The 22,099-nt window shown below is 43.8% G+C and overlaps 1 protein-coding gene across 2 annotated transcripts in view; it reads left to right on the forward strand.

Moving 5' to 3' along the window:
• The window catches only part of LOC126327862 (brachyurin-like), a 146,224-nt gene that overhangs the window by 120,734 nt on the left and 3,391 nt on the right, over positions 1-22,099 (forward strand). Inside the window, exons 4-6 of one of the 2 annotated variants that reach the window (XM_049995925.1) lie at positions 7,655-7,821; positions 17,274-17,372; positions 20,856-20,992. The exons of the other annotated variant lie outside the window; for it this stretch is intronic. Coding sequence (XP_049851882.1) covers positions 7,655-7,821; positions 17,274-17,372; positions 20,856-20,992 — 403 coding nt within the window. The remainder of the gene's footprint in view (positions 1-7,654; positions 7,822-17,273; positions 17,373-20,855; positions 20,993-22,099) is intronic. 2 annotated transcript variants of the gene reach the window in all.

The raw sequence follows: 22,099 nt of genomic DNA on the forward strand, positions 1-22,099 counted from the left end.
ACATCTGACGTCATCAGTCCCCTAGAACCACTTAAACCTAACTAACCTAAGGACATCACACACATCCATGCCCGAGGCAGGATTCGAACTTGCGACCGTAGCGGTCGCGCGGTTCCAGACTAAAGCGCCTAGAACCGCTCGGCCACAAGGGTCGGCACCTGAGGAGTTCCTTGCGACCGATGTTGCATAGCACAAACAATGATAGATATGTGTTCAGTTCAGCTTTAGACAGATAAAGGTACTTTGTAGTCTTCTGTCTCGGGTTCTTCGGCTGACGTTTTGTAGCAGGAGTGGCTAGCATTGTCGAAACTTCATCCTCCACCACTGGTGGAGGACTGGAATCGATTATATGTACCTGGCGCGCCAACGTCCGAGGGCTTTTCCGTGGTCATTACAGCTGTGATCTTCTCCTTGCCATTTTCAACTGTCGTTCTCTGCAGCATGGGAATCCAGGATCCGTTAACTTCGATGCTTTTTTCTTTCTTGTTGAAGCTACTATTTTTTGTATATTTCTATGCCCGGGTGTGGTACCTTTTCTCCACAGCAATTTCTTCAATGTCAGTGAATTTTATTATGTGGTCGTTCTCACAAAGCGCGTACTCCGCCATGGCCAATTTCTCCACCTGTACCAACCAGCGATGCCGCTTGTGTTCGGTGATTTTGGCGTTCATAGATCATCCAGTGGTTCCAGCATAGACTTTCTCACATGCACATGGATTGCGGTATATTCCCGACATTGCAGGTGGGTACTTTTTTTCCTTTGCCGATCTAGACACTCTTTGACCTTCTTTCCTGATTTATAAACATTCTTTAGGCAGTGTTTGCGCAATACGTCACCGACTCTGTACGTCAGTTTAGGAATGTATGGCAAGGAGACCGCACCCAACACGTGTTCTTTCGACGTATCATTTCGTCCGATGTTTGATTACGTGACACTTCTTATGTAACTCGTGCAGGATACATTGCTGCTTTTAACACTTTTTAGGTGCTGCTGCTCACGTATTCGTCTTGCACACATTACGATGGTATTGATATGAAATGTCGTGTGGCTAGGGCCACCCGTCGGGTAGTCCTGTCGTGTCGCCTGGTGCAAGTTATTTTAGGTGACACCACTTCGGTGACTTGCGCGTCGGTGGGGATGATATGTTGATGAAAGATAACACAACACCCAGTCCCCAGCCGGGAATCGGTGTCGATCAATGAGTTTCGCCGACACCGAAGTTCTTGCTGTGGAGAAGAGCTACCACACCCGCATATGCAGGGAAGATATAGAAATACACAAAAATGACAATAACTTGAACAAAAAAGAGGAAAGCCTCAAGGTGAAAGGATGCTGGCTTCCCGTGCTGCTGCGAACGACCATTGCAGGTAGAAAGGGGAGGGTAACAGCGGTAACGACCACGGAGACCTCTCCAGGAGACACCGCCTTAAAGAAGTACTGTCCTTGTGGGCAGAGAGGTTTGCGTGTTCAGATGACACTAAGAGCTATGCCGGTGGTAGCGTAGCTACTGGCAGGGCCTCCCAAGTCGGACAGGTCTCAGTCGATGAACCAGACGAAGTATGTCTCGCAATGACCTATCTTTCCACTCCCTGTCCTTCATCGTTTCACATTTGTAAGAAAAGGGGAGACGAACCTTGATAGTTGAAGAGAAACAATAAATCAAATACCCACATTTCCAGGTTGGGGTCGGCAATGGGTTACCACCCCATCACGGAAATGTTGTCGATGGTTAACAGACTACAAGGAATCCTCGGAATTTGGTAATACAAAATAGACGAAAAGTGCGAGAACAAGGTTTATGATTTGGAACATGGAATATTCGTAGTTTATATAAAAAAAGGCGCCACAATCGGTCTAGTCAAGGAGATCGAAAGATATAAGATGGTTCTTGTCGCTTTGCAGGAAGTCCGTTGGGAGGATACTGGTACCCTAGATATCGAGAAGTATACAATCTTTTATGGAGGCTGTGAGACAGGGCACAAACTGGGTATGGGTGCTAATGTATCTGGATTTGAGGCTGTGAGCCCTAGAATAGCAATTCAACGATAGACGTAGACAGATGTAAAATATCGTTTGTGAATTGCAATACATCCACAGAAGAAAGTACATTCCAAGTGAAGGATGAATTCTACGCGAAACTGGAGGTAGTCATAGATGCCATCCCAAATAATAATTGTAAAATCCTACTGGGATACATAAATGCTAAAGCTGGAAGAGAGAACGTATTCCAGTTAACAACCGGAAGACACACTCTTCATGAATTCAGCAATGGCAATGGCATCGGATTCATAACCTTTGCAACATCCAAAGGGATATTCATAGGCATCACGAATTTCCAAAGGAAGGATTTATATAAAGGAACTTGGGTATCGCCAGATGGTAAAACAGTTAATCAAATTGACCACATTGCAATAGATATCAAAGCAAAGAACTGGGTGAGGGATGTAACGACAGCAAGGGGTGCAGAGTGTGGGAGTGATCATTTCCTCGTAAACAGCATGTTAAAAGAACAACCCAAAGCCAATGTTAGAAACAACCTTACAAAAACTGTACACTGCCATATCGGTGCGCTGAAAGAAAGAAGAATTTCAGCTCCAGCTCAGCAACAGCTTTGAAAATCTGCAGGAAGAGGTACCACAAGAGAACCCAGATGAAATGTGGAAAGAAGTTAAGGATGCCGTAAATGAGGTGGCGAATGTAGTCATCAAGAAGCAGATCAGAGGCAAAAGGATTTGGTTTGGGGATGAATGCATGAAGGCATTAGCCAAGAGAAGAGAAGCCAAGGCGAGTTGGTTACAACGGGTTGATTTTGCACAAAGCAAAGCACAGTTCGAAGAAGTCCCGAGAACTACTCAAGCAAGCCTGAGAAGAGCTGAGAGAATGTACGTTAAAAGAGTGGTAGATGAGGCTCAACATGATTTCTTGGGGAAAGGCGCGAAAGATGTACCAGAAAGTAAAATTCTTCCAGAAGGGATACCAAAGCCGCCAAAAATTCATCAAGACCAATAATGGGAGCACACTCACCAGTGAGCTTGACATTGCTGAAAGGTGGAAACAATACTTCAGGGAACTCCCCAACTGTGATCAACCTAATGATCTGTTTGAATCTCAGTTTCATGACATTGCAGATTTAGATTATCCTCCACCCACACTAGAGGAAATAAAGAATCAGATAATGAAGTTAAAGAAGAACGAAAGCCCAGGAGAAGATGGAATCCGGGCAGAAATCATTCAAGCTTGAGGAGAGCGACTCCACAAGAAAATACAGCAATTAATCAAGGGGCTCTGGATTTTGGAAGATATACCAGAACATTGGAAGACAGCTGTCGTATGCCCTATAACCAGGAAAGGTGACAAAATGAACTGCACCAACTACAGATGAATTGCCCTACTGAATGTCTGCTACAAGATCTTGTCCAACTGTATACTGGATAGAATACAGCCATTTGAAGAAGTGATTGGTAAATATCAGAGGGGATTCAGAAAGGGCCATTCGACTGTCGAAAACATCTTTGTGCTCCAACAACTCACAGAAAAGTTATGGGGATATGGCGAAGAACTTCATGTGCTCTTCATAGATTTTAAGAAGGCGTATGACTGCATCCTCCGGGAGAGCCTAAGGAACTGCCTAACGGAGTTTGGAATACCTAAGAAACTCGTAAGCCTAGTTGGAATTTGTCTCGCTGATTCAAAAGGCAAAGTGAAGCTGGGGAACCAACTCACGGAGAGCTTTAACATTAACACAAGGTTGAGACAAGGAGATGGCGTGTCACCGCTATTGTTCAACCTGACCCTTGAAAAGATAATGAGAGAAGTATCTCGTAAAAGCTTCGAGGGTATAGAGGTAGAGGGTGAGAAAATCACACTTCTCACGTTTGCTGATGATAAGACCCTGTTGTCCAGATCTAACGAGGAACTAATGCGAATGAGTGAAGCGTGGAGGCGGAAGCAAGCGAAATTGGACTAATTGTGAATGAACCAAAGACGAATATCTGGGGATGAACAGGTCCCATGCTTATTCAAGAGATCCACTCCAGCCTTTGATAGTCGGAAACCGATCCTACAAAAGGGCTCGTGAATTTAAATATCTGGGGGTAATCTTTACAGAAGACGCAGCATGTGAAGCAGAAATCTGGGCGAGGATCCGAGCCGCCAGCGGAGTGGCCGTGCGGTTCTAGGCGCTACAGTCTGGAGCCGAGTGACCGCTCTGGTCGCAGGTTCGAATCCTGCCTCAGGCATGGATGTGTGTGATGTCCTTAGGTTAGTTAGGTTTAATTAGTTCTAAGTACTATGCGACTGATGACCTTAGAAGTTAAGTTCCATAGTGCTCAGAGCCATTTGAACCAACCAAGCCCCCAGCCGATCATACTTTGGTCCCAGTCAACTTCTTGCATCGCATGGTCTCTCGAGGAATTTCAAACTCCAGCTTATAAAACAATGTTTCAACCTGTAGTACTGTTGTTGTGAGACTTGGAGTGTCCGGAAAAAAGACGAACAATCTTGTTTTTGAGTGGAAAGTCTAAAGGAAGATCTTTGGTCCGGTACACGATGAGATCACTGGAGAATGGAGGACCAGACATAATTGTGAACTAGACGAAATGTAGGCTACAATAGACCAAATATTGTAGGACTGATCAGAACAAAGCCCCTTTTACGGGCAGGACATGTCACTCGGATGTATAAATGCCTTAGGCCTTTGAAAGCTATGGATTTTACTCCCTGTGGAAGACTCCCACTAGGAAGACCAAAGAAGAGATGGAGGGATGGAATCCATGAGGACTTGCTGCAGATTGGAATAGAGAATGATTGGCGCCAGGAGGCACAAAACAGAACCCTTTGGAGGAGGAACCTTGTAGCAGCGCACGGTCCTCTGGGCCTGATCGCGTAAAGTGAAGTAAGCAAGTAATGTCCACGGAGAAGCCCTAGGACGTTGGCGCGCCAGAAACATACTGCTGTGGTTATAATATTTGCAGCTACACATGGACGTACAGTGTGGGCTGTAATTATTATACATTAGCGAGACTTGGTAAATATGCTATGCGTTAATGCAGAACCCATTGACGCTGGAGAAAAGATTAATTACAGTGTTTGCCACCAGGTTCAAATCTGGCGCTGTACACGATTTCTATGACGGTATGACATACATGCTATCATTTGACAAGCCATAACGTGAGTGAAGATTATAACTATTATAGCTATGGAGAAGAGAGGAACTGATTTACATCAACGGCAGCAAATACATTGCTGCATTGAGAGAGTATCGTCAACTGAAAGATCTGAGGAGAGACCGGATGTCATTAAACGGTTTAAAGACGTTAACTAAATTCGAAAACACACGTGAGCTTGAGAACGCACCTGAAAGAGGAAGGCTTCCTATCCCATTGGAAGTTGTTAACGAGGTTCCTGTTGCTGTAAGTAACCGTTCAGCACATGTCCCAGGTGGTACTAGTGCCCGTGCAGTGTCACTAGAGTTGCCCATCCCGTAGTCAACAGCACGGAAAGTTTTGCGGTGTATGACATAATGCTACCCGTACAAAACCTAAACGGTGTAGCAATTGAAACCTCATGATCCGTAATACCATTCTGAATTTGCTCTTCGGTTTCTGGTGCGGATCGAGTTAGATGACATTTTGCTGGACAATATTCTGTGGAATTGCGAGGTACATTTTACACTACATGGAGCAGTGAATACAGAGAAGTGCCGAAACCGGGCTACTTTAAATCGCGTGCTGTGCATGAAGAGCCATTGCACACGCTCTATGTGACTGTATGATATGGATTCACGAGCATCTTTGTTAGTGGTCCGTTGTTGTTTGAAGAGGATACCGCGGTGTCTGTGTGTTATCGATGCCTTTTTGTGCAGCATGTGATTCCAGCATTGAAAAAGCGCAACTTTGTGGTAACCACTGTTTTCATGCAAGGTGGGGCGGCACCTCATGGCGCTCGTCCACTGAAAGGTCTGCTTAACACACCCTTCCATGGACGTCTTAGCTCTAGATGTTTTACAGATGCATGGCCTGCAAGATCATCTGATCTGAATACATGTGATTTTTGGCTTTCGGATGTCTAAAAGAAAACTTTTACCAGGAAACGCTCGGTCTTTGGCTGAACTGGATAACAGAATGCAAGAACACGTTGCTTAGTTTCTACCGGAGCTGCTGCGAGCAACATCGATTATGTTTTAGAGATCAAGCATCTGTCGACGTCTCCAGCGCTCATATTGAACAAATTGTGTAAGTGTCGGCTTATAATAAAATCAACAATACACCTTATTCATTTGTTTGCCCTTTTTCCCACGTCCCGTTCCTAATCCATTACATATGGAAACCTTTCTGTAGGTCTTTCTTGCATTCACAGGGCGAGATTTGCACCAGGTGGTCGAAACTGGAACAATTTTTTTTTCTCCAGCGAAAATCTGTTTTGCATTGACGCATTAGTGTATCTACCAACTTTGACTTAACACAATAATTACAGCTCACACTGGACGACTGTGAGTAGCTTCAGTTCAATTACAACTACCCGCCACAAACCGCATGCGCGAGCTCGACTCCAGCCCCCACCAGCAGTTCAGGGTGAAGCTTTGACAATGCCAACCACTCGTGCTGACGAAACGTCGAAAAAATCATCAAACCACTGTTAGTTGAAGAACCCGAGACAGAAGCTAACAGCCAATCTGTCAACAAATGTCCACGAAAATCTTAACAATTTTGTACTTTATAGTGCCAAAGGGTTCTCAGATTGTCACCAAGAAGGCGCTGGAAGCAACAACAGACGGCTCTCTTGTCAAGCGAGATAGTAGTTTTCACCAGGGTTTCCAATACGCATTCGGCAAGAGTTACATCGGTCCAGATTGGCACTGGCATCGGACGGTTTGCACTACCAGCCCCATAGTTCTCCAACCTGACCTCTACTACCTTACACTCGTACACCTGTCAGAGAAATGGTTCAAATGGCTCTGAGCACTATGGGACTTAACGTCTGAGGTCATCAGTCCCATAGAACTTAGAACTACTTAAACCTAACTAACCTAAGGACATCATACACATCCATGCCCGAAGCAGGATTCGAACCTGCGACCGTAGCGGTCGCGAGGTTCCAGACTGTAGCGCCTAGAACCGCTCGGCCACCCCGGCCGGCACATGTCAGAGATTTCGTTTTTTTTTTATTATCCTTTCAGCTGTTGCAGTTATAATTGCGACTACTAAATTGAAATATAGATAAGTACAGAAAATTTGCCTGTGAGTAGTTTTCCACGCTTGTTTAGTCAAATAGGCTCGTTTAGGTTCATTGGTCTGGTCCTCAAATTCCGCCTCGGAAAATGCGATACAAAAACAGTTGAAATACGATCTGACACAGGACAAAGTTCACACGATTCGCAGACAGGAGGTGCTCACAACTTTCCTCGCTTGGTGGGTGGCGGGGGAGTGGGGCCATGAAGGGTATCTGGCCGAAAAAGTCAAATAAATATAAACCTGCTAAATTTTAAAAATCTGTGAAATCTTGACAGCAGAGCCCATACTAGACGGGGCTAAGGCTAACAGAACAGAAGAATAAGACAGAAAATTCTCGTGAATGTTGAGTACGAAAATAAAAAGTACCTTTTTCCTTCATTGATGGTGATCTGTACCGTAACGTGGCGTTTCGCTGCGACAGGTTCAGCACGTGGGCGGTGAGCCTGGGAGGCATCCGTCGCAGCGGCAGCGAGTCTGGCCGCGTCACCATCAGCACCAGGTCGACGTCGGTGCACTCCGGCTACAACGCCAATACGCTCAACAACGACATCGCCGTCATCTTCCTGGGCACCAACGTGCAGCTCAACAGTAAGTCCACACTTGTGGCCATAATTTAGCGTATACACAAATAAAATTGAACTGTTTTTGACACTGCTTAAGACCGAATATACTTATATTGTCTGTTTTTTGGACACATCTAAAAAAAGAGAGACACAATTTTTTGATCCAGCAGCCACTATGAATTAAGACGCCAAGGAATTAGAGACATTGGCTGCAAGCGGGCATTGAGTTGAATCAATGGGGAAAGTTGAAAATTTGTGCCAGACTGGGATTCAAACCCAGGTCTCGTGCTTACAGAGGCAGATGGGCTGACCACTGCACCATCTGGACACAGTGGTCATCCAGCTGCACGGAATACCCTACCACGCCACACGCCAGACCGAAAATCTCAACTTATACACCCACTACTCATGTAGCGCCAGTTGCCTATTATTCTCACTACAGGCGGTATTTCGCTGATTTCTGGAAGAGTTCAGGTCTGGTATAAATCCACACTGAAGACATTGTTGCCCGTCCTCATTTTAATCTTCTGTCAATGATCTCTTAACAGGAATCGACAAAATGCCGTGAGTAATGAGGAAAACGGGCAAGCGGCGCTACATTAGTACTGTGTGGAAAAGTAGAGACTTTGGGGTTGACGGCACGAGTGCTAGAGTACTCCGTGTAACTGAGCTGGCTAGTGTATGCCGATGGTGCAGTGATCAGTGCATGTGCCTCGTAAGCTGGAGACTAAGGTTCGAATCCTGGTCCGACACATATTTTCAACTTTACTCTTTGTTTTAAATCAATTTCCGCTTGCGGCCATGTCTCTGATTCCTTTGTGTCTTGCCGGCCGGGGTGGACGAGCGCTTCTAGGCGCTTTAGTCTGGAACAGCGCGACCGCTACGGTCGCAGGTTTGAATCCTGCCTCGGGCATGGATGTGTGTGATGTCCTTAGGTTACTGGCAGAAGTAAAGCTGTGAGTACCGGGCGTGAGTCGTGCTTCGGTAACTCAGATGGCAGAGCACTTGCCCGCGAAAGGCAAAGGTCCCGAGTTCGAGTCTCGGTCGGGCACACAGTTTTAATCTGCCAGGAAGTTTTGTCTTTAGGTTAGTTAGGTTTAAGTAGTTCTGAGTTATGGGTGACTGATGACGTCAGAAGTTAAGTCCCATAGTGCTCAGAGCCATTTGAACCATTTGAAAAAAAAAAAAATGGCTCTGAGCACTACGCGACTTAACTCTTGAGGTCGTCAGTCGCCTAGAATTTAGAACTAATTAAACCGAAGTAACCTAAGGACATCACACACACCCATGCCCGAGGCAGGATTCGAACCTGCGACCGTAGCGGTCGATCAGTTCCAGACTGTAGCACCTAGAACCGCACGGCCACTGCGGCCGGCGAACCATTTGAACCTTTAACTACCTGAGAATGTTGCGAAGCGACATCGAACGTGTTCCAAGCAACGTATAATTATTATATTTAGTTCTGTACATGGACATTTGTAAGAATAACACAGTGAAAAGTGCTTAACACGAACCTGAAGGGGTTTGAAATGTTTTTTGGAGTTAAAAGAATTCCATGTTAAACGATGAAACAAAAGAAACATTGGAGTTTAATTCTCCGTCTACACCGTGATCATTACAAATAGAGCACGGACTCGGATTACAGAAGGAATTCGGCAGTGCCATTCCCAAAGCAACCGTGTCGACATTTCCCTGGAGGGACTTTCGAAAATCACAGAAAACCTGAACGTGGATGGCCGGACGCTTTTCTGAAGCGTCGTCTTCCCGAATGAAAGTCTACTGTGCTAAGCACTGCGATATCTCGCTCGTCAGAAATTCGACCTCCTGCTAAAGTTTACTCTTGTAAGTGCAAACTATTTTTTTGAAAGTTTATAGTTAGTATGTTACTGAATTTTGAAGTATCATTTCCAGCATCAAATTTTCGACGAATTGTTCGATATCGTCCATCGTTTTATCCATTTCGCCACTCTAAAGAGCTTTTAAACAGCTGAGCATCTTTTTAATGGTGTTCTGCGTTTATGATGTGTTGGAGACAGGAACTGCAGTATTAACTGTCAAATTCGTTGCCATCCCCTTAAAATCCTTCACGGCGTATTGCTTCATCATGTTATAAAATACTTAAAATGGTAAAATAGTAAAGTGAGAGACGTTTTGGTTGTGATGTAGGGGACTACCTCAAGGCGTTGATTCCTTTGAGAGGTGGCTGCTTCAGTATGTTACTTTCCTGAAGCTATAACGATACCACCGAGGTCAAATTTCTTAGATTATTTGACCCCAAGACTACACTGAACTGTTTTAGGAGCGACGCGGTGGGAATGTATGCAGAACTGGCTTCGCGTTTGCGCCAGTGACAGCGGGGAAATGAGATTCCCATCGACTGCAAGTTCATCGAATAAAAATGCAAATGTCATATGACATTGTTGACTGGGATATTTAGCTGCCTATCGACAAAGGTGTTGTTAGAATGCATCGCTGAAGGTTCTTATCCGCCTTGACTGCAGGACTACTGCAAAACTACTGCCGCCCCAAGGATATGATATAATTCCCATGAACAGCCTGCCAATAATACGAACCCAGTGATCGCTCAGTATTTCCTTTGCGTGTACTGGCCCCGTCTGTTGCGGATATGCGAGTTGTGTGTGTATTAGTAGAGTGTTGGCGAGTGTAATGGTGATACTGTACGCCCTTGCCGCCCGCGGTGGCCTAGCGGTTCTAGGCGCTTCTGTCCGGAACCACGCGACTGCTAAGGTCGCAAGTTCGAATCCTGGCTCGCGCATGGATGTCTGTGATGTTTAAGTAGTTCCAAGTTTTAGGGGACTGATGACCTCATATGTTAAGTCCCATAGTGCTCAGAGCCATTATAACCATTTTGTATGCCCTTCTAAAATATTTCCCAAAATATTTCATTAATAGTATTTCGTGTTAGTAACGTCCACTCAGAACGCAACATGCGTAATGCACCCCTCCCTCCTCCCATTACACTGATGGAGAATTCTTGTGCTTCTACATCTACATCTACATCTACATGATTACTCTGCAATTCACATTTAAGTGCTTGGCAGAGGGTTCGTCGAACCACTATCATACTATCTCTCTACCATTCCACTCCCGAATAGAGCGCGGGAAAAACGAACACTTAAACCTTTCTGTTAGATCTCTGATTTCTCTTATTTTATTTCGATGATCGTTCCTACCTATGTAGGTTGGGCTCAACAAAATATTTAAGCATTCGGAAGAGAAAGTTGGAGACTGAAATTTCGTAAATAGGTCTCACCGTGACGAAAAACGTCTTTGGTTTAATGACTTCCATCCCAACTCGCGCATCATATCTGCCACACTCTCTCCCCCATTACGTGATAATACAAAACGAGCTGCCCTTTTTTGCACCCTTTCGATGTCCTCCGTCAATCCCACCAGGTAAGGATCCCACACCGCGCAGCAATATTCTAACAGAGGACGAACGAGTGTGGTGTAAGCTGTCTCTTTAGTGGACTTGATGCACTTCTAAGTGTGCTGCCAATGAAACGCAACCTTTGGCTCGCCTTCCCCATAATATTATCTGTGTGGTCTTTCCAACTGAAGCTGTTCGTAATTTTAACAGCCAGGTACTTAGTTGAACTTCGATACAACTACAAGTAAGTTTTGTGTAATGCCGTGATCGCACGATTGCGGTTTTGTGGTTCTCGTAGGCAATAGACAGGCTGGTCAGAAACAGTCTGAAAAGCCTTTAAGAGCGTTGCAGGGTAGTTGTGCAAAAATGGTGCAAATGGCTCTGAGCACTATTGGACTTAACTCCTGAGGTCATCAGTCCCTTAGAACTTAGAACTATTTAAACCTAACTAACCTAAGGATATCACACACATCCATGGCCGAGGCAGGATTCGAACCTGCGACCGTAGCGGTCACTCGCTTCCAGACAGTAGCGCCTAGAACCGCTCGGCCATCCCGGTCGGCGCAGGGTAGTTGCGCTGTGAAATAACTGTTAAGAAAGGAGATTCGATACGTTGCTCGTTTCCAAGTTAATTAGCGTTGAAGTTAGACAATCAGGCGAAAATTCAAGCGGCTCGCCGGATACAATAATTAGTGTCAGTCGTTCCAAAAGCATAAATTATAGCGTACTATACGGCTCAGCCTTTGGTTCGGGTTTGATCCTTACCACCTACGTCCAATTTTTGTACCGCTATTACGTTCGGATTCAGGAAACCAAACGATGATCATATTTGACGACATCGTCTCTGGCGGGCCCCTTTAATCTGCCCGCGCAACGGGCCGACAGGCCAACTTCATTGCTAATTAACTCGGAAACGGCGCGAGGTATCAGACTTCTTTCTGGACAACCAGTTCGCAGCATAATCTACCCTACAAGACTCTTTCAGGTTTTCCACACTGTTTCTGCCTATCCTGTACAAGCTCTATGGCTGTTAATGTAATATCGTGGTGTTCTGGACTTAATGTTTTTTGAAAATCGAATTTGGAAATCCAGTCTGTCAATATATCAACCACCATCCACAATGTTTTACTGGTCTCATATTACTTCAACATAATGACTTTAAACGTGTCTGACAGACAAATTATTACCTTTTTGAGAGCCATCCGCATTGCATCCTACTAGTACCATAGACCTACCTTTAAAGATTTTCCTCCCTGAACCGACTCCACATGAATGATAGTTTTATCGGGTAAACGACTGTAAATGAAGCTGCTTTCGACTGTGCTGTAAACATTTTTTGCTTCATATCTGTAGTTGTAGTAAGAATTTTGAACACTGTGGTGTTCGCTTTCTGCATATGCAAAAAATTCAATATTCATTTGATACACTAACTAATCAGCTTTCTCCAGCAAAAAAAGGGGTCTGATATGGGTGCATTCTGCGACCTAACTTGTTTGAACGAAACAAGCAACACAGCGTGTTTAGCAGTTCTTATATTTCCTATCCACGACTGGAAAATATTGCTCTCAAACATTGCCTTAGCTTGATTTCTAATTTTTTAATTAACGCTGACAGTGTGTACTTAACAAAGCCAATCTCTTTTCTGATTTGCTTTTCTGACTCTCATCTTTCATCAAGTGGCTTTGTAGCTCTATTCTCATTTCATGGAAAATTTCGATTTGTTCTGGCTCGATTTTCTGCAATTGCGAGTGTAAAATAAATTTACAGCAGCTGTGTATAAAAACAAACAACATGAGCAATTCTGACACAAAATTCATTGCTTTCAACTCACAAAACATACTAATCGCCGAATTTGAAGTTCTGTAGCAATGCCAGTACCTAAAGACAAGCGATAACAGCAATAAGAGGAGCCATGGTTTACTTTGTTCGGCCTAACGAAAAAAGTCAAGAAATTTGAGTATCGTCGCGACTCAGAAAGAAGGTGGGCCTATATTTGTTCATCTGAAGATAATAATTTTTTCGAGTTAAAAAAGTATGAAATTACTCCATATTTCGTTGTGAACGCAGTTTTACGTCATGCTAACAGATTTTCCGTGTTAAGCATATTTGCGTAAACCTTTTTTCACTGAATTTTAACTTTAAAAAACTACACTGAAATCCAGATGATCGTATGCAGAATCTTCCAAATGATTTTTCATAATCACAACACAACCAGCACTGTTTCATTGCTAATGCAGAGCGGTTCGGGAACAGTCTGAAAAGCTTGTAAGGGTATTGAAGGGAAGATTGTGCTGAGAATTAATTGTTATGAAAAATGCTATACTTTGCGCCATTTCCGAGTTAATTGTTGGTTAAATTAGCCAATCGGTCCGTTGCGGGCGCAAATTCAAGCTGCCCACCTAAGACGGCGTCGCTAAATGTGTTCTTCATTTGCTTTACTAAAACCGAACAAGAGAGCGATACAAAAATTGGACATAGGCAGTAAGGATAGAACCCAAACCAAAGCCTGAGCAGTCTCGTTCGCTATCATCTACGCCATGAGGACAACTGAGTCTAATTGCATCTGGCAAGCCGCTTGAATTTGCGCACTCAACGGCCTGATTGCCTAACATCGATGCTGTTTTGTTAACAATGATTTTTTAGCACAACCTACCCTGAAAACCCTCAAAAGATTTTTAGACTGCTTCTGACCAGCCCAAGTGAGCAGTATGTTTTTGCTGCCACTATATTAAAAACAGTGCAGTAAATTGTAATATTGTGGCAATGTTGCTGGATAATACAAACTCTGATTGACTATAAAACATAGATTAAATAAATATCAAATGCCTCGTAGCGAAGAAACGTATAGAAAATCGCTGAATAATTGACTATAGATTACTGCACACATTCCAAGAAAACTCGCAATATCTTACAGAAAACAGCTACCAATGTAGGCACGAAAGAGAAAGAAAGGTCATTCTGCACTTTTACAACACCCAGTCAATTTATAGCTCAGTACTCGATTAAAAAGTTAAGATGCTTTTCTTCTAACGATAACGGAGCGTAGATAATTTATACATCTACCTCTTCTTTCTAGGATACTACTGCCACTCTGACACGGAACCAGTCTGCTTTGTTGGGTGATACTTGAGAGTAGTCTTACATCAGTTTTGTAATTTTCAGCAGGACATACAAATTTATGTGTTATTTCTCACTTTTTAAAATGTAGGAACTGGAACATCACACGGCTCAAAATTTGACGTGTCACTAATAGATTATACATATATCTATACGTACTACAGTTGACGTTGAAAATTGGCAATCTGCGAACAAGTTTCGTGATATTTGATACAGCCGTGTATTGTCAGCATTGTCTTTTCCTTCAGACATGCTAAATAAAATAAGGATTGCGTGCGTAGACGGGCTAAAAACGACGATAATAGCACTGCTTTTTCCATGCTGCGGAAATTACATTATGTGCGTTAGTGGATATTGACAGTGTGGCATATCGAGGTTTGAGTGGGTCCACAGAGCGCGTGCAATAGCCGAAGGTCGTGATAAGCTGGGATTCCCGGTCTGGAACAAATTTTCATGTGTCAATAATTGATTGTACATTGATGAGCCAAAACATTATGATCACATGGTTAATAGCTTGTTTGTCCGTCTTTGGAACGCAATACTTCGCTAATTCTGTGTATCAAGAATCCTAAAGTTTGTTGGCAAGTTTGTGGAGGTATGTGGCATTAGATGCCTACACACAGATCATGCAATTCGCGTAAATAACGGGCCACTGATTTGCGTACGCAGTGACGGAGCCCGATAGCGACCGGGATGGATTGAATTATATTTACATCAGGCGACTTTGGTCACCGAGACATCGACATGAGTTCACTATAATGAGCCTCAAACCACTGTAGCACGGTTCTGGCTCCGAGAGTCAGACAATTACACTGCTGAAAGATGACAGCCATCAGGGAAGCCATCAAGCGTGAAGTGGTGCAGGTCGCTCGCAGTTATCAGCGCGTCTTTGATTACTACCAAAGGTCCCATGCAGCCGCAGAAGAATGTCTCCCATAGGATAATACTGATCCCACGAGCCTGCGTACGTGGCGCACTGCATATTCCGGGCCCTCGTTCATCTCGATGACGGCGTTTGTGGTGACGTTCATCGACCTACTGGAGAAAAATTAGATTCACCCGAAGAACCTAAAAGTATCCATTGATCGACGGTCGAATCCCCATGTTACCGTGCCCAATGCAATCGTAAATGACGATGTCGTCGGGTCAACATGTAAACACGTAGGGATGGTCCGCTGCGGAGCTCCCTGTTACACAATGTACGACGAAACATGTGCTCAGGAGCACTTGTGCGGGCACCAGCAATATGTTCTTTGGACAGAGATGCCACAGACCATCATCTATCCTACTTTACAGAGCAGGGAAGCCTCCGGACCCACTTTCTGTGAAAAGTCTAGTGGTAGTTCCATTGTCGTCCTACCTCTTTCCGTACATGCTCACGACAGTGGCACGTGAACATTCCACCAGCTTCGCCGTTTTCGAGTTGCTCGTTCACAGGCTGTGCGTAATAATAATCTGTACTTCGTCAAAGTCTCATATCTCTATGGACTTCCGCATCTGCAGGTTATATCTTTTCGAGGGTGATCCCCAGTCCGTGTGTGCTCCACTTACATACTTTTGTTACCGCGTCACGTGCCCGCAGGGCCACCTGGTGGCATCCAGCTTCACGGTGGGCAGTGGTCATAACGGTCTGGCTGATTAGTTTATATCTACGAGTATATCTTGTACACCTCACATCAAACAAATTCACAATCTGAGAACAATCGTAATGTTTTTATTGGAGTTTATTGTACCTTTACTCTATAATATATGCCCTTCTTGAAGAAAAAATCTGATTCCTACGTCTTTTTCGTAATGTATAACCAACGAAATTCTTGGTTTGAGGAGTAATCCTTTTATTTTTGATGCTTGTCTTAAAAACATCGGACTGTACTTGATTTACAGGTTCTGAGAATCATTGCTTATATTCATAAAAACATAATGTCTTTTTCGGCAGATTTTAATGGCTCCTCTCAGTGTAATTGGTCTTCACGATAAGTTTTGACATCCCTACGTAAACAAGTCCTTCGTGATTATTTTTAGCTTTGTCCCTTGCTTGTTGGAATCCACTTATAGGCACAGATTTTTGGATAGTTTAGCTGATCTAACTGATTTACACAAAGCTTCTATGAACATGAAGTTACTCTTTTAAACGAAACATCCAATCTATTTCTTTTGCGGAAAGATCAGTTATAAGAAATAGCACGAAAATTTCCATTGGAAATGCATCGTGTCTTTGAATTAATGTCGTTTTATCATCTACAGTTAAGGTCGAAATAAATGTCATAGGAAATTTTCTGCACTAATACTTCTTAAAAAACATAAAGAGACGGTGGTTTGCACTTAATAGTATTAATTTATTTAGGTAGTTAAAAAAGTTTGGTTTCTCAGAAACTGTAAGTTGAGTGCTGACATTTTTCGAATTCATTGTAATTATTCCGATCAACGACATTTCAAAACCAAGTATATGTCGTACGTTTATTCACGTACTAAATTAATCCGATGTTTTCAAGAAAATATTGTCATAGACTCTGGGAACTGATTCCTCCAGGGGTTCTAAGTATCGATTCTTCCAGGGAAATATTTGGGAAGGTAAAAGCATTTTCAAACTCCCTGGTAGATTAAAACCGAGTGCAACACCAGCACTCGAACTTGGGATCTTTGCCCATCGCGCATAAGTACCCTAGCGGCTGAGCTATCCAAGCACCACTCACGAGGCCCTCCTCCCCTCACAGCTTTACTTCCTCTAGAACCTTCTCTTCCAAACTTTACAAAAGTTCTCCTGCATACATTGCGGGACTAGCACTCCTGCAAGAAATCTGGGGCACGTGAAAGGAAATTTCCTGGCAGATCAAAATTGTGTGTAGGGCCGGCTCGCAGTTTTAACCTGCCAGCAGTAGCTCACATTCCGCTAAAGGGTGAATATTCATTTCAAAAAGATTTTCTTTGAATCAATTACCTGTATCTGAAAAATTTTTCTATTCTTGCAGGTTACATCGCGCTGGTGAACCTGCCTTCTCGCTCACAGGCGGGCAACAGCTTCGAGGGCCAGACCGCTACGGTCAGCGGTTGGGGTCTGACTGCCGATAGTAAGTACACACTCCCGTTCTACTACGGTACTAGAAACACACTGTACTCAACCTGCCGCAATAATTACAATCGGCGAACGCTAGGAGCCACCACATGATCAACTGGACATGGCAATTTCATAGTTTGCTGCCTGTATAAATCTATAGAAAAATACGAATGAATAATCATGAGGTACTGACAGCCAAGAATAATTTGGAATTTGCATTTCAAAATTAATAAAAATTCATCACTTATGTAATGTGGAATACGACAGTCAGAATTGCGAAGGTTATAGAATACGGTAGAGAGATACATGCTTAAGTATAACTCCTGCAAAAACTGATTATAGCTAACTAAGGTTAAATAGTGTGTAAGAGAAGTGCAGTCCATGAATATTGCCGGTTAACTTTTTGTGGAGAAGGAAATGGCGAATGCACGCTCCAATCGAGAATACAAAAGTGCCATTGATGAGGTATGAAGGTGACATTGTTCTCCTAGAAGAAACTATATATGTAGTATGTGTTTTCTCAGCATAGTTATGGAATTTGCACAAAATTTGGTACACATATGGCTATGTATGAGGAGACAATTACCGATAGGGTGTAAAGCGATAACGTTTTAGTTCAGGAAATTCGGGAAACTGTTGATAAAAATCGGTAAAACAAGAGTATACAGAAACAAAGAAAAGAAAATGAAGACTGGATCCTTGTAAGACTTATGACTGTGTGAAAATGAGATGCTAACCACTGGTTTTGGCTCTGCAATTTCAGAATACACATACCATCTACCTCGCGCTGCTTGTAGCATCATTTTTTCTGGAAGATGCAGTGTACATTTCGAGTTAGTAGGTCATCAGCTAGTGTAGATTAACCAGAAATCTTTAGCGGATAATCGCCTCTGTTTAACACATGAGAGAAGTTTATATTGTATATTCGAACCCGAACTCAAACTTATGATTCTCTGTTACTGCACTACTAGTTCAATAACAGGCCTCCTAGCTTGAACTTGTAATTCGAGGTTCTGTTAATTCACACTTAAATGTTACATTTGTCAATAAAAACTAATATGCGACCCCTGTTGGTCTAATAAAGCAATACAAACAAATTATGTATGTGATGAGAAATACAAATACATCACACTGATTTATTGACTTTATTCGGGCCACTAGCTGCTTTGCATTATCTGTGAAATTTCGCGCCGTAACATGACATAGAACTTATGTAATAAAATGGAACACTTGCAGCCCTCCTTTCGATGTTTCGGTAATTCATTATACCATCTTCAGGCCTTAACTGTGTAAACTCCAATCCTATACACGAACACATCAATGGCCAGCATCTATGAACTGTGCAGACACCGATGTTGTGTCTGCAACTAATAACTAAGTTGTTGGCTGGAGACACGACATCGCTATTACAGAAGTCTACGATAGCCAGTTCATAGATGTTGCCCACTGAAGGGGTCGTGTGAACGACTGGAGTTCACACTCTCAGCGTCAATCATGGTCTGAAGATGGTGTACTGAATCACCGAAACTGGTAGCTATATAAGAAGTAACATCGAAAGGACGGCTACAAGTGTTCCATTTTACATCTGCATCTACATCTACATCCATACTCCGCAAGTCACCTGACGGTGTGTGGCGGAGGGTACCTTGAGTACCTCTATCGGTTCTCCCTTCTATTCCAGTCTCGTATTGTTCGTGGAAAGAAGGATTGTCGGTATGCCTCTGTGTGGGCTCTAATCCCTCTGATTGTATCCTCATGGTCTCTTCGCGAGATATACGTAGGAGGAAGCAATATACTGCTTGACTCTTCGGTGAAGGTATGTTCTCTAAACTTCAACAAAAGCCCATACCGAGCTACTGAGCGTCTCTGCTGCAGAGTCTTCCACTGGAGTTTATCTATCATCTCCGTAACGCTTTCGCGATTACTAAATGATCCTGTAACGAGGCGCGCTGCTCTCCGTTGGATCTTCTCTATCTCTTCTATCAACCCTATCTGGTACGGATACCACACTGCTGAGCAGTATTCAAGCAGTGGGCGAACAAGTGTACTGTAACCTACTTCCTTTGTTTTCGGATTGCATTTCCTTAGGATTCTTCCAATGAATTCGTCTGGCATCTGCTTTACCGACGATCAACTTTATGCGATCGTTCCATTTTAAATCACTCCTAATGCGTACTTCCAGATAATTTATGGAGTTAACTGCTTCCAGTTGCTGACCTGCTATTTTGAAGCTAAATGATAAGGGATCTTTCTTTCTGTGTATTCGCAGCACATTACACTTGTCTACATTGAGATTCAGTTGCCATTCCCTGCACCATGCGTCAATTCGGTGCAGATCCTCCTGCATTTCAGTACAATTTTCCATTGTTACAACCTCTCGATACACCACAGCATCATCCGCAAAAAGCCTCAGTGAACTTCCGATGTCATCTACAATGTCATTTATGTATATTGTGAATAGCAACGGTCCTACGACACTCCCCTGCGGCACACCTGAAATCACTCTTACTTCGGAAGACTTTTCTCCGTTGAGAACGACATGCTGCGTTCTGTTATCTAGGAACTCTTCAATCCAATCACACAATTGGTCTGATAGTCCATATGCTCTTACTTTGTTCATTAAACGACTGTGGGGAACTGTATCGAACGCCTTGCGGAAGTCAAGAAACACGGCATCTACCTGGGAACCCGTGTCTATGGCCCTCTGAGTCTCGTGGACGAATAGCGCGAGCTCGGTTTCACACGACCGTCTTTTTCGAAACCCATGCTTATTCCTACAGAGTAGATTTCTAGTCTCCAGAAAAGTCATTATACTCGAACATAATACGTGTTCCAAAATTCTACAACTGATCGACGTTAGAGATATAGGTCTATAGTTCTGCACATCTGTTCGACGTTCCTTCTTGAAAACGGGGATGACCTGTGCCCTTTTCCAATCCTTTGGAACGCTACGCTCTTCTAGTGACCTACGGTACACGGCTGCAAAAAGGGGGCCAAGTTCCTTCGCGTACTCTGTGTAAAATCAAACTGGTATCCCATCAGGCCCAGCGGCCTTTCCTCCTTTGAGCGATTTTAATTGTTTCTCTATCCCTCTGTCATCTATTTCGGTATCTACCATTTTGTCATCTGTGCGACAATGTAGAGAAGGAACTACACTGGAGTCTTCCTCTGTGAAACAGCTTTGGAAAAAGACATTTAGTATTTCGGCCTTTAGTCTGTCATCCTCTGTTTCAGTACCATTTCGGTCACAGAGTGTCTGGACATTTTGTTTTGATCCAACTACCACTTTAAGATAAGACCAAAATTTCTTAGGATTTTCTGCCAAGTGAACGGCCGAAGTCCCTCAAACCCCCAATCAGAAGGACGCACAGACAAAAACCATAAAGAACTGTCTTGGCAACTGAACAGTCAAACGGCAGCTTGATGCCACTAGTGAGGCTATCGCCCGTGACAGCATTCCGGAAGGGTGACAGGAGGCCGTGTGGTGTGTTTACAGACGGCAACACGGCCAGCACGCTGCAGTACACGACGCTGAGCGTCATCTCCAATTCGCTCTGCCAGCAGTACTACGGAGGCGTCATCGTCTCCTCAACACTCTGCGCCACCGGCTCCAACCGACAAAGCACCTGCAACGTAAGTACCTCCCGTTGTACTCTCTGAAACTAATACTGATTTTCTTTTTGTCATTAATCCTCTAATTGGTTTGATGCGACCCGCCACTAATTCCCCTCCCGTGTTAACATCTTCATCTCAGAGTGGAAGATGCAACCACAGACACAGCCTCTACATGTAATTATAGCAGTGCTGATTTCCTACAAATGTTCTACCTATGTTGAAAATAGTAGGGTATCTTCGGAGTCCAATATCAGTTCACCATAAGGAATGAGTATGTAACTCAAGGAAAGGCAATAAGAGACATGAACTGAAACGACTGTCATACTGAATATACACCTTAAGCTGTTTATAAAACACACTACTGGCCATTAAAATTGCTACACCACGAAGATGACGTGCTACAGATGCGAGATTTAACCGACAGGAAGAAGATGCTGTGATATGCAAATGATTAGCTTTTCAGAGCATTCACACAAGGCTGGCGCCGGTGGTGACACCTACAACATACTGACATGAGAAACGTTTCCAACTGATTTCTCATACACAAACAGCAGTTGACTGGCGTTGCCTGGTGAAACGTTGTTGTGATGCCTCGTGTAAGGACGAGAAATGCGTAACATCACGTTTCCGATTGTAGACTATCGCGATTGCGGTTTATCGTATCGCGACATTGCTGCTCGCGTTGTTCGAGATCCAGTGACTGTTAGCAGAATACGGAATCCGTGGGTTCAGGAGGGTAATACGGACCGCCGTGCTGGATTCCAACGGCCTTGTATCACTAGCAGTCGAGATGACAGGCATCTTATCAGCATGGCTGTAACGGATCGTGCAGCCACGTCTCGATCCCTGAGTCAACAGATGGGGACGTTTGGAAGACACAACCATCTGCACGAACAGTTCGACGACGTTTGCAGCAGCATGGACTATCAGCTCGGAGACCATGGCTGCGGTTACCCTTGACGCTGCATCACAGACAAGAGCGCCTGCGATGGTGTACTCAACGACGAACCTGTGTGCACGAATGGCAAAACGTCATTTTTTCGGATGAATCCAGGTTTTGTTTACATCATCATGATGGTCGCATCCGTGTTTGGCGACATCGCGGTGAACGCACATTGCAAGCGT

Source organism: Schistocerca gregaria, chromosome 2 (assembly GCF_023897955.1).
Source record: "Schistocerca gregaria isolate iqSchGreg1 chromosome 2, iqSchGreg1.2, whole genome shotgun sequence".
Taxonomy (NCBI): Eukaryota; Metazoa; Arthropoda; class Insecta; order Orthoptera; family Acrididae; genus Schistocerca; species Schistocerca gregaria.